The following is a 13,704-nucleotide window of genomic DNA, read 5'->3' as shown; positions in this document are numbered from 1 at the left end:
AGTGCTTGCCCACCAAGCCGTCTCCTTTACCACTCCCATTCTCCTTTCTAACCTTCCTATGCCATGGTTGCGGTAGCTTGGGGCTTTACAATTTTTTCGGGCAGGTTCAAGCTGCTAGGATCCCTCATCTCAATGCACAATTTGTAAGTATTTTCTGAACATGTTTTATGGAACTGCTCCTGCAATGGGTGGCATCTTTGGGCATTGGAATTGAGGTGGGCATCGGAATTGAGGTGGGCTCCTGCAATGGGTGGATCTTGGGCATCACGATGAGGCTAAGGGGAGTGGGACGCACTCCTAGCACAGGCCTTTCTCAATTAGCAGGAGTCTGTAAAGGATGCTGAGATGCCCTTCCTGCAAATTCCTTCTGTGTACCTGTATGCTGAGGCTGCCTCTCTCTGAGAAGTCGCCTGTGGAGGCTTTGGGAACACCTTTAGTGCAAAGTAAAAAGGTGCGGCAGAGAAAAACTCTTTTTGTTCCTCACTCGGTCACATTCCCTGACAGAGATCACAGCATCCAGAGATGGCAGATCTAAGTCCGTTTTTTTTTCTTCCTCATAAAAATAATTATTACTGCAACAGAAGAAAAATTAATCCTTGAGTCAGAGATTTTTGACCTTGCTATGGTCACCTGATATTACTAGGAATGTGCATTTGAAAGGTGCTTTTCCCTCAAGCCGGTGGAACGAAAAATATGGAAGGGGATCTTGTCTGTCCAATTTCCAGGTGGATCTGCATATGCTTTTCTTTGGGTTTACCTTATTATTGACAAAATTTGGGAGCATGGGGGTGGGGGTAGAAGGAAGGGGAGAAGGGGAAGAGGAGGGGTGAGGGGGAGGGTTGGGGAGAACTTGAGGGAATGGGATAGTTGAGATGGAGGAAGGACAGAGATGAGAGCAAGGAAAGAGATATCTTGATTGAGAGAGCTATTTTGGGGTTAGCAAGAAGCCTGGCTCTAGAAAACTTCCCGGAAATCCACAAGGATGACCCCAGCTAAGATGCTAAGCAGTGGGAATTTGGATTGGTATTTTTAAAAAAGTAATAAAATAAAATAAAATTAAAAAGCTACTACATCTAAAAGAAAAAAAAATATGGAAGGGTAGGGACTCGGGCAACGGCTTAATTGGTAAATTTCTTGCTGCCCACATGGAAGGGTCTGAGTTTGACACCTTAGAACCCACATAAAAGGCTTGTTGGGGTGGCGTGTGCTTGTAAACCCCGTGCTGTGGAGTCAGAGATAGGCAAATTCCTGGGACTCACTGGTCAGTTAGCCCAAGGGTGAATTCCAGGTTCAGCGACAGACTCCTCCTCAAAATATAAGGTGGAGAATGACTGAGAAAAGCACTGAGCACTGACTTCTGGTTTTCCAATGCCCCCGTATGTGTGCGCTTATACAACATGCATATACATGTGAACACGCATGCCTGAGTCCTTGATGACAAGCACCAGGTTTCTCGGAGTGGGTTCAATACTGAGACCTGCTTGGGTCCTCTCTTTGCTGTCCTCATTGAGGTCCATAACTGGTTTTTAAAACGGAACAGCTAAAGGGGCACTTACCTGGCAATCTTGTCTGTGCAGGACATGGTGACCAGCTGCTCCCCCAGCAGGATGCCATCCCACGTCTGGACTGCACTGGGACCTCGGACAGGGACTGTCCCTTCCCCAGACTCAATCTTGGTGCGCAGGTGGCCTCGGAACTTCCTGACGATGTGTTTGCTGCTGTTCACTGGGAAAGAAGAAGTGACGGTGAAAGGTGGCAGGAACACTGGTCCAGAGACACAAGGGCTTGTTTGCGGGGGTGGCGGGAGGGAGTGTGACAAAAATCAAGCATCCTGGGCACAGGGGGCGAGTCTTAGATGTGAAGGCAGGGTGGAATTTACTCATTTCAACAGTGAAATGGTTAAGATCTGGGATGCAGATTTCAGCCTGGGATTGGCCAACTACCCTGGGAAGACCAGAGAGCAGATGCCTCAGAGACTCTGTGGGGCCACACGGTACACATTTACCATTCTTAGATGCACAAAGCTACCGTAGGGCTGATTTGTCAAAGAATGCATCTAATACTTAAATTTTGGACATCAAAATTGAAATGTGTAATTTTTGAAAGTTGTAAATTGCAGTCAGATCACCCTATCCACAGGTTCTGTAGCTGTGGATTCAACCAACTGAGGTGCAAAAACATTTGGTTCAGATTGTATCTGTCTTTTTTCTTGCTATTTTTCCCTAAGCAACATAGTACAGCAGTCATTTTTATCATATCTACATTGTATTAGGTATTATAAGTAACCCAGCAGTGATTTAGAGCTTATGGGAAGATGTGTATAGGTTATGTGCAAACACCATAGCAATTTTATAAGGGATTAGAGCATCCTCTGCAGGAAGTCCTGAACAGTCCCCAAGAATACCCAAGGATATTGTATTTTTCCTTTTAGATTTTCTGATTTGTTTTAAATAAACTTTAACCAAACATTTAAGACTATCACAATTCCAGTTTTACATAGACTTTTCTAGAAATAACAAAACCAGAAGAATGTTTCCCAGCTGAAGGTGAGCATAGATACAACCTGGAGGGTTAATTGTGAGAAAGAAAGGCATAGACCAATATGCCTCATGTGCACTCTAGAGAAACGTTTACAAATTACAGGCAGTCATACAGAAGGGATAATTGCTTGCAGTCAAGGAGGCTTGGTTTAGAAATGCCTCTCCACTTTTTCCCCAGCCACTGATAATTGTAAAGCCGTGCCTAGTTCTCAGGTCACCAGAAGCAGGTGTTGGGTGGGTTTTGCCTCTCACGCTGGTCTGGATTTTCATCCCGGTGTCACTAACTTGCTGTGTGACTGTGGGAAAGCTACTTAAAACCATTGTGACATGGTTACTTCCTCTTAAAACAGGGCTGTTGATGGCGCTTAGCTGCTAGGCTGTGAGGGTTAGGAAAGCCAGCAGGTCCGAAGAGGCTGGGGTAGCCCAGATAGTCACTGGCCCAGGAACAAATGAAGACAATGAGAAAAGACACCGTGGAAGTTTCTGCATCCACAAGGAAGAAAGAAATCTTTACTGTTTAGGAAAGTAGATGGAACTGGAGGTCATCATTATGATAATTAATATTGACTGGTTCTATAACCAATTAAAAGGCAAGCATACGTACACTCGTCATCTCTCTGTTCTGATTGTGAATGTGACCGGCTGCTTCAAGTTCCTTTCCATACTTCCCTACAGTGAAGGACTGGAACCAGCAGCTATAAGTTGAACAACCCTTTTCTGACCTAAAGTTGCTTTTGTCAGGGCATTTTTTTTCACCTCAGTAGGAAGTTAAACTGGGACAACTGTGTTAAATGAAAGAAGCCAGATTCACAACAAATATCATGTGTTTCCTCTTATATGCAGAATTTAGATCTGAAAAACTTATATTGTTCCTGAAAGTAGAAGGGGGCTATGGGAGGAACAAGAAGGGGTGGTGGGGCGAGGAGAGAGATGAATACTGAATGCTTCCCTCTTACGAGGAAATTCAGATTTATATATATGTTAGGAAGAAGAGGTGATTTATTTGGAGGGAAGGGGACTGTTACGATGGGTGAATGGGAAGGGAGGATGAGAGTGGATACGAGCGAACTGAAGTGAGATAGATGTGGAAAACCCACTGTTTTGTGCAGTAATGGGGACACACACACACACACACACACACACACACACACACACATAACTTGGAGCAGTCAGTTCTTCTTAAGTACTGACTACCAAGGGCCGAGATGAGGGAGGTATTTTCTTTGCCTGCAAATGACAAACTTCCTGAGGCTGGTCCCCATATGTCTCTTACAAGTCTGCCCTGAGCTTTCCTTTCTTCCCAGACCCTACTCGACACATAGACACCCATACACGCTACAATGTACAGCCCACAGTTACCTGGTAAACCAGCAGGAACAAGAGAAACTTCCTACGTTTACTTTTCTTTCTTTCCTTAAAAAATTCTATACATTGAGTTTAGATAATATGGTATTAGACAAAGGCCTTACTGCTTCGTGTACAAATTCTACACACAGTAGCATATGCAATTATTAAAAAATTTTAAAAAGTGTCTTAAGACTTGAAGGCTACATAGGTGTAGTTTCACCCTCATTGATTCACATCGACATACTGGACAGAGCATAGCCTGTTGTTGACAGCTCTCCTGCAGAGATTACAGTAGTTGTTTCCAGAGTACTTCACACTGATCCTAAGAGCTGAGTCCTAAGAATATCTCTTGGAGTGAAAGAAGTTTCAAAGCTTAGGGAAGATCAACCTCTGAGTGCCTCCAGGCAGCTTTTTCACTGTGGCCAATTTAATAAGTGATGAGATCCAACTTAGATTTATTCCTGTGCCATCCATGGAAAGACCAAGAAGAGAAACAGAGCCTGGATGTTAGGTTAAGCCAACTTAAACGACACTACAAGCTGGAAGATGCTGATGGCGGTAGAAAGATGATGCTGACTGTGGAGGTATTAATGGTGACCTCCACATTAGATGAGGTGGTGTGGGAATGATGATGGTGGGGGTGCTGCGACTGGCGGTGTGGATATGGTGGCGGTGATGATAATGGTGACTACGGTGATGATGATGGTGGGGACGATGAATATGACAGTAATACTGATAATAAAACTGAAAATAATAAATATAGTTCATGTAACTCCAAAATACTTGAGATGACTTGGGTTTAATCCTGAACTTCTACACAATTCACATGGGGTCCTTCCCAATATTAACTTTCTATGGCAGATAGCATTGGGAAGGGGACAGATAGCAATACTGACAGGTTCTATATAACAACTAGCGTATTGTCCAAAGATGAGGGACTTTACTGTTCTACTTGGGAGGCAGATTTCAGGAGATATGATACTTGCTGTCCCTATATTCTCCAAAGACACTACGCAACATTTTCCAGGCCTTGAAAGTTGCCTTTTATAGTTTAAAGGCCTTTTAAATTTTTACCATCCATTAATATCAAGCAATAAAAATGCCTGGACAGGGTTACAATATTTCCTAGGAGTCAACTCAAAGTTTTAGGTTAGATTAATTTTGCCTCAAGAGCCAGGTGTGGGAGATGCTCCCACATGAGTTTTCTTTGCCTTTTCTAGTGTGTTCCCTGGTGAGTCTGCTCAGTCCCAGGGTGAACTGAAGAGCTGGCGAGCTCCTACAAACCTTTTCCCCTGGCTCTGGATTTTTCTTGGCTAATTGCTAGAGGTAGGAGGGAGCTGAAGATGACACTCAAGTATAATGAAATGCCAATCTAGCCGGCAACTGCAGGAGATTGACTTTAAATAATCTGCAGTAGGTTGAACGTGTCCTTGAGACAATGAAGATGTGGAACTTTAAAATTCTGCCTGTCATGTATCCATAGACAGTTCCAAGTCCATTAGACCACTCCACTCTGATTCTTATACCCAGAGACCACCAGCCTCATTGTTACTGTGTTTATTAACTTTTTTGGATTGATAGTAAGAAAATAGAGTAATCATATGCTTTAGAAACTCATCAGGTGAATATTTATTTTTTTAATGAGAGGTTCAAAAGGGGTGGTGAAACATAACTAATTAAATATTATGCCTGCTCCAATGGTATAATTGTATGTGTGTGCCTGTGCTTAGAGATCAAAGTTAAAAATTAGAAAGAAAACTATTTAACAAGCAAAAATCCCCAATCCCCCACAAAGGTATAAGAAAAGAAGAAAGTATTTTTAAATACTAAGTTAAAAATTCAAGTTGTCTTCAATTAGCACATTGTAGAAAGTGTGTTGTGAAGTAGCCTGTCATTTACTATAGTAAAATTTCAAATAATCACCATGTATCCACATGTAGGTGAGCTTTGTTTTATTTGGATTATAAAACTATGAAAATGTATTGCTCTTCAGTGTGTGAACATGATCCTATGTAACACATTCCTGTGACTCAGTAGGACATCTGAAGATAGGAATTTAAGGATCCATGTTTTAGGTCCCTGACTGTCTGCAGGACTATGGCTCAGTTTTGTGCCTTGCCCTTTTACACAACGAATGTGACTGACTTTAATCGACTGTATTAGGCACGCAGCACAACACCATAGATACCTATCTTATATAATCCTGTTATTTTATGACATCTTGTGGAAGATTTATTATAGAATTTAATATGTTAATCACTGGAAATGATGGGAAGAATTGAGTTTGCCAGGTTAATTAATGAAAGGGGATTCATAAAGAGGCCACTGATGATTTGAGAGGAAGACAGAAGTTGTTCAGCCACGGGGAGGTGTGTGGGTTGTGATATTCGTCTCTTACATTTAGGATCTTTAATACAACCCATCATTATTATTTAAAAAGTTTCTTACCTGTATGTATAATATGTTGAGTATATTCCCTCACCCTATTCCTCCCCTGCACCCCCCTTTCCTGCCTCCTCACTCTCATTAGTTCCTTTTATTCCCCTAGGCAATTTCATTTAATAAATACATGCATGGTTTTATGTGGCCATGCCAGCTTCAGGAACCATAACTGAGAGAGGACATGTAGAAGAATGAAAGTATCTCTCACCATGCGTAAATATCAAACCAAATGAGTCAAAGGCTGCCAGAGACGACCCGACTCTCTGAAACTGTCAGAGAAAAAAGTAAGTAAAAAATACATCAAGATATAGGCATAGTCAAGGACTTTCCAACTAGAACTGCAGCTGCTCATGGAATAAGACCAACAACTCATGGAAATAAAAGTCTTCTGTACAGCCAAGGAAACTGTGTAGTGAGTGGAGGAACAGCCCACATGATGGGAGAAAATCTGTGCAGCTAGGCCTCTGACGAAGGTTTCCTATCTAGAAGTAACTTTCAGGCATTTGGCTCCACCTCAGTGGACCTTGGCCTAGAACCAGAGGGAATCACAGGAGTGAGCAGTTTTGAGTTTCCCGAGAGGAACAAGTGGCTCTGGCTTGCAGAGACTTGCTGAGGCAGCTTTCCCCCTCTGCTGCATGGAGCATGCCATGCTGAGAGGCACGTGTTCTCTACAGAACTCTGTGTGGCCTTGGCAGAGACTCTGCCACACCTGTCTTCTCCTCGCAGGTCTCTCTGCTAAGCAAGAAGCAAATGACCTGGCTGGTCAGGGTGAGTTCTAAGCCAGTGACCTGAAACATGACTGATGTTGTGATTCTCCTCTCTTGCAACAGAATCTTGGCCAAAGAAAAAGCAACAGGAACCCAAATTTGAAAAACTTCTCAGGTAACCCCATAGGTAAACCATGATTGGATTGGAAACAACTGAGCCCAGTGCAGTCCCAAGCTTGTAGACAACATATCTCTCTAAATATCATGAGCCAATTGTCATTGATTCTGTACTTAAAGACTTTTGGTTTATGTGGATGTTGGGGTAAAAATAGAGAAACACAGAAAATTTACAGACATCCCAAGAAGTCAGGACTTGTTGATATCACACAGGGCCCTTGTCTTTTCTTTGGGACTTGGAAACCCTGCATCTGGCCTCAGGGAGCGGGGTTGATCACCTAGAGTTTGACCTATAGTGCTCTAGGGACTCAGGCAACCTCCTGAGCTATGAGTTGGAAAGGTCGCTGGTAGAAAGAAGTTACTCTGTATCGTTGGGGACTTGGACAGGACCTCCTAGAAATTCTAAGCCAGACTGTGTACTCAGGGGTCTTCTCGTTATGTGCGAGCGACCCCTGAGACAATGCAGCTATTGCTGTTGCCCTTCGTTGTGTCTCACAGGTTGAAGGTGAGCACCTGTTGCTGAAGACATCACACACATAGGATGCAGGACTTGGATGACTTGAGTTATATCAAACATGAATTCCTTCATCTTACGCTCTAGCTTCCACAGCACTAGAAAGTACTATATAAGTTGCTGAGGGAGGGAAGCAACTAATAACCCTCCATACCTGTGACACCTATGGACAACAGTGATAAGCATGGCAAGATATCCATACAGGGGAAATAGTGGCATTCACATACTGGTGGTAACCAATGGCTAAGTAGATTAAAGGCCCACTCAGCAGGAGGGAAATCATGCCTGTCAAAGAAACCTAGCCAACCCGCTGGAAAGAGTGAGATCACATATCTTAGAAAAGACTCTACTACTGCCACTTTGCTAGCCTAGCATGCTTGCCAACTACATTCTAGATATTATCCTTATACCCACAGATATAACTATCACTCCTCACCAAAGAAGATTCTCTATGCAGCAAATGGACACCATTAGAGAAAACCACAAGACACAATGCAGAGAATGGGTCATGCGTACCCTAGACTCAGTGAATATATCTGCAGCCAGCACAGCACAGCTTCTAAACCCATGTCTCAGAGGACAATAACAGAAGAGATTGCAGAGAGATTGTGAGAGTCACAATACCAGGAAGTCTGCTGCGAGACGTGTCTTCTAGAAATGGGTACATAAGCAAGACCTAAACAACGACAATCTCAATAGACGTGGTAACATGGAAGGGGCAGATATCCTCTTAGACAAAGAATGGGGACTCACCCTAGACAAAGAATATATGCAACTAATGACTGTGGAAAGAAGAATTAGCCTCTCCCAGGGACGAGCCCCACCACCAGCTGGTCATCCAATAAAAAGTGGCCAGCCCTGAAAACCATAAACTCATAAACAACAAACAGGACTCAGTAGGTTTTATTTCTATATTTGTGCAAAAACAATCTCAGCAGCAAGTATTTATACATTTGTCTATCAGCTATCTATCTATCTATCTATCTATCTATCTATCTATCTATCTATCTATCATCTATCTATCTATCTATCTATCATCTATCTATCTATCTATCTATCATCTATCTATCTATCTATCTATCTATCTATCTATCTATCTATCTATCTATCTATCTATCTATCTCTATAATAACCAAGAAAGAGGCTCTCAATTTGAAAATGTAAGGATGGACACGGAAGGGATTAGAGGTAAGGGACAAGGGACATGGAGTGATAAAGGGAAGAGGGACATCTGTAATTATGTTTTAGTTTAAAACGTGTTAAAAATCATCGCTCAAAACTCTAGAAAGTGTTGGGGATATGGTTCTGTTTTAGAGTTCTTGCCCCGCATGAGTGAGTCTTTGAGCTAGAGTCCAGCACCACATTAACTGGGTGTGGTGTACACTTACATAACCCCTGCAGATGAGGAGAAATAGACAGAGGACTGAGAGTTTGAGGCTACCTTTGGTTACATAGCAAATTAGAGGATAGCTTGGGATTTATGAGGGCCTGTCTTAAGGGGAAAAAAACCAAACAAACCAAGCCAAATAAAACCACAACAAAGCTACAATAAACAAACACAACACCCTCCAAAACCTAAAACTGTAATCTTTTTTTTCCCTTAGGCTGTTCTGCTCTGTGTTTCTACACTGATTAAAAGGAAGGAGAACAATTTATGGCACACAGTTAGGTCTCTTGGACTTAGAGTCATGTCGTTGTGCTTGTAGACTGATAAATCACCTGTGGTCACATGACCTTATGTATGTATGTGTTCTGTGTTATATACACGTGAGCTCAGGTGCACGTGTTTATATACATGAGATACATACGTGTATGCATGTGTGAGGGAGAGAATGAATGATCCTGCCACAGCTGTGAGCTGATGAAGGTCAGCACACTGCGGGTTCCACCAGGAGCCGCGCAGCAGCTGTCTTAGACCTAATGACAGAGTGGGAGTAAAGTGACAAAGAGCTTCCGTGATGAGCTGCGTCAGTGCTGGGGAAGACAGAGTCCTGCCCAGGAGCTTCCTTTGCTCTGGAATGTCTCTTGGTCCCAGATGAAGATCTCACTGGAGCTGGCTGAGTGTGTCTGTGCTCTTCCACTTCTGGGCTTAATAACAGCACACTGACAGGGCTAGGAAAGAGGGCTTCCAGTGTTTCATTTAGGAACACAGCCGCTGAGCATCTGAGTTTCTGGTGTAGTGAAGTTGGAGTTTCTGCAAATTAACTTGTAGAGAGTGGATGTTGCCGGCTTGTGGACCTCTAGAAGGAGAGCTAACAGGAGTTTTACCAGAGTCTCTCTGCAAGCCTGCCTTTGACCAATTGTCACTTTTGTCTTCGGCCCTTTGCTGGCCTTGGAAGAAGCCCCTAAAGGCAAAGACCTGATCCCTTGAATTCCATTATCCAGCAGCACAGCCCTCCTTAAAGGGGAACAATAAAATAAAATCCGTGTTTGAGGGACAGTGGGAGAGTTGTAGCAATGCCTCTCAGGTGGAAATTGAGGAAGCTGCTCCTGAGAGTGGCTGCCTTCCTCAGGAAGCGTGGAGGATGCCGAGCAGTCTCTCTGAAGGCTCCTTCAGAGGACAGCACACAGTTGGCTTTTCTTGCCCTTATGGAGTGATGAGGGAAAAATGATGCATGGCTTTTAGCTGATGAGTCCACTTTGCAAGCCAGCAAGTGCCTACCTCCTCTGTGCTCCCTGTAGGAGCCAGAAGTAGGGCCAGAAGACACCTACTTAAATCAGAGGTATGCAGGCACTAGTGTCTTCCCTTTGCCTGCCCTATCTGTAGCAACACTGTGAGGGAAAGGCTTCATTTTTCTCCTCCTACCAGCACCTGCCACTTCTTAAAAGCGCCATGAAATAAAAGACATCTGTGTGTGGAAGCAAACCTCAGGGGGCCTCTGAGAATGCATTTATTTGCTTTTCTAAACCACTGACATTGCAAGTTAGAACCGAAGGCTGAGAAGCCACACTTGGTGCTTGATGTACAGAGACACGGGAAACTCAATGAGCCAGAATGGTCCCCACAGGGGACCGAGGCCTCAGGCAGGGTCGACATTTTTGTGGTCCTCACTTAGCCCTCTCCTAACTCCTGCTGGGGCTACAGAGGCCAAGGAGAGAGCTGAATAAATTAGAACTAACTCCGAATGTTTCAAAGAGCTTTTGGGAAATGGACTAAATTTCACAAATATCTAGAGAAGTTAGTATCATGTACCTTGATGGAATTATTAAAAAAATGAATCATATCCTTCTTTCCTTACCTTTTAGTTTTTCTCTTTCCCTCTCTCTCCCCATCCCCTCTTCCCTCTCTCTTTCCCTCCTTCCTTCCCTATATTCAAGTGTGTATGTATGTGTGTGTATATAAGCACAAGTGTGTGTATGCCTCACTATCTAAAACCCTGGGTTTAGGTTTACAGATGCTCCTGGCTTCCTTTTTTACAAGGGTTCTAGGGATTCAAACTGAGACCCTCATGCTTGTACCACAAGCACTGTACCCGCTGAATCATCTCTCCAGCCCAAGCTGTGGCCCAGACTGGCCTCAAACTCATGATCCTCCTGCTTCTGCCTATTCAACATATTTTACCGACATGCATCACCATGACTGGCCAAACCATGATGTGCTGATTATTTTCTCAATTCTTATTAGTTATTTGAGAATTTTGGACAATATTGATCTTGATCATATTCAACTCCCTTCTAACACCTCCCAAGTCTTCCCATTTTCTTGCCCAACCCAGGTTTTGATAGTCATCTTGATTAGATTACAAAGCATCTAGGTTAGTGGAACATACTCTGGGGTCTATGAGCACATCTCCAGAAACCATTAGCTCCTGAGGGCTCCGGCCTGACTACTGGAGTAATTCTTAATGAATCTGAAACACCATGATATCATTGGGAGCGGTGAAAAATGGGAGTTGGAGCCTTTGAAGGAAGGAAGCCACTGGAGATGGATCCTTGGGGTTATAGTTTGCCTTCTGTTTTACCTCTGTCTCCTGCTTCCTGGTAACCATGATGTGAACATACCATGCCTTCCTTGTCATTTCCTTTTGCAAACATGGCCCCAAACAAAGTCTTCTTCATTTAGGTTGCCTTGATCAGGGGTTTTACCACAGAGACATACAAACAACCAGACGCACAAACAGCCTAGAAAGCTCTTCCTGCGTAGATAGTGAAACTAAACAGCTGTGTGTGCGTTTCTATATAAACACAGTTAACTTTTTCTGCGGTTCATTTGAGCTAAATAAAACATAAAATACTTTATGCAAAAAGCAATATAGTATATGAAAGGGATCTGAGTCTAAGGAAGTTATCAAATCATCGAATGTGTCCTGTGCTCAGAGGAAGTCGCCAGTGGAAACACGTCACACTCCGTGGTTATTAAGGGTTGGTTCTAACCCTCTTTTCTCCTTGTAGGTGACGTTACACTTATGATCCAATCTCCAAATCCAGAAAAGAAAGAGCATTTATCAAATTCCTGCTGTGTGCCAGGCTTGCGTAGAGGATGCTCACAAAGACAAAGAAGACACTGGAAAGCAGCGGCTCTTTAAATCCATATATGTTTAGCCCATTTGTCTAACTCTCAAATTGGATAATTACTCAAAAAAGTTCTTTTTCATTTTTGTCAACTCCATTGCTCTCCCTTTAAGAAAGGGTTTGGCAGGGATTCCCTACATTGCACATGCTTTAGAAATGTAAAATGGGATAGCCAGGCTGGAGTGAGGATCAGAAAAGGGAACACACCATCTGAGAAACTACAAGCACTGCCCCTAGGAAGGTGAGGGTGGTGGTGGTGTCTAGCCAACATGATAGTAGACACAGCCTTGGCCCAAGGGCAATGGGAATAGAATAAACCATTGGAGATCACACAGCACAACACTTCCCTCACTAAGACTTTTAGAGAAGGTATGTGTATGTGCATACGTGTGTGTGTGTGTGTGTGTGTGTGTGTATGTGTGTGTGTGTGTGTGTGTGTGTAGGAGGCCACCTGTTCACTCCAGCTGCCCAGAATGGAAATAACACAGAAACTATATTCTTTAAATCACTACTTGACCCATTAGCTCTAGCTTCTTATTGCCTAACTCTTACATCTTCATTTAACCCATTTCTAATAATCTGTGTATCACTACCAGGCTGTGGCTTACTAGCTAAAGTTCTGGTATCTATCTCCGGTAGGACTACATAGCTTCTCTCTAACTCCACCTCCTTCCTCCCAGCATTCAGTTTAGTTTTCCTCACCTATCTCTATTCTACCCTATCAGATCAAGCCAGTTTTCTTTATTCATTAACGGTAATCACAGCATATAGAGGGGAGTCCCACATCAGTGCACGTCTGTGAGATGGGCACTTTCTGTACAAGCTAGAAGACCTGAGCTCACACCTTTAGAACCATGTAAATCTGGGTGCAGTGTTGCACATCTGCAATCCCAGTACTATAGTGAGATGGGAAGCCGAGATAGGAGAATCCCCCGAACTCAGGGGCCAGTGAGCCTGTTGTGCACAGCCACAAGCAACAAAGAAAAACCCTGTGTAATAAAGTGGGAGGTGAGGATGGATGCTGAGGTTGTCTTCTGACCTCCACAGGTGCACTGTGTCACACATGTGTCTGTGCGCATGTGCGCACACATACATACACACATCACACATATGTACAAATCAATCAATAAATAACGAAAGAATGAAAACAGAAAAAGAGTTTGGAAGACTGTGAGTGTGTGTGTGGTATACACACAAATCAGTAAAAGATGTATGCATGTTACAATAATAGAATCTAGCATAATTTAACTGAGAAGGTAGGAGTCCTTGATTTTTCTCTCTTTTAGTGTCAAGACACAGTGGCATCAATGACACCAAAGATGCTGTGGACATCCACTTTTGTCCTCCCTCCTGGGAATGCACAGTGGTGAGGGAGGTGACTGGCACTTTGGGTCTTAGAGAAGTAGAGAATTTTTAAGTTAAGGGACACTACACTTTGGCCCCTGGCTATGTTGCAAACGTTGAG

At 43.3% G+C, this 13,704-nt stretch overlaps 1 protein-coding gene across 1 annotated transcript in view; it reads right to left on the bottom strand.

Moving 5' to 3' along the window:
• The window catches only part of Adarb2 (adenosine deaminase RNA specific B2 (inactive)), a 547,609-nt gene that overhangs the window by 41,523 nt on the left and 492,382 nt on the right, over positions 1–13,704 (bottom strand). The window contains exon 7 of the mRNA XM_085699197.2: positions 1,557–1,725. Coding sequence (XP_085555323.2) covers positions 1,557–1,725 — 169 coding nt within the window. The remainder of the gene's footprint in view (positions 1–1,556; positions 1,726–13,704) is intronic.

Source organism: Myodes glareolus, chromosome 14 (genome assembly GCF_982192425.1).
Source record: "Myodes glareolus chromosome 14, mMyoGla1.1, whole genome shotgun sequence".
Taxonomy (NCBI): domain Eukaryota; kingdom Metazoa; phylum Chordata; class Mammalia; order Rodentia; family Cricetidae; genus Myodes; species Myodes glareolus.
This window is presented reverse-complemented; position numbering and strand designations above follow the sequence as displayed.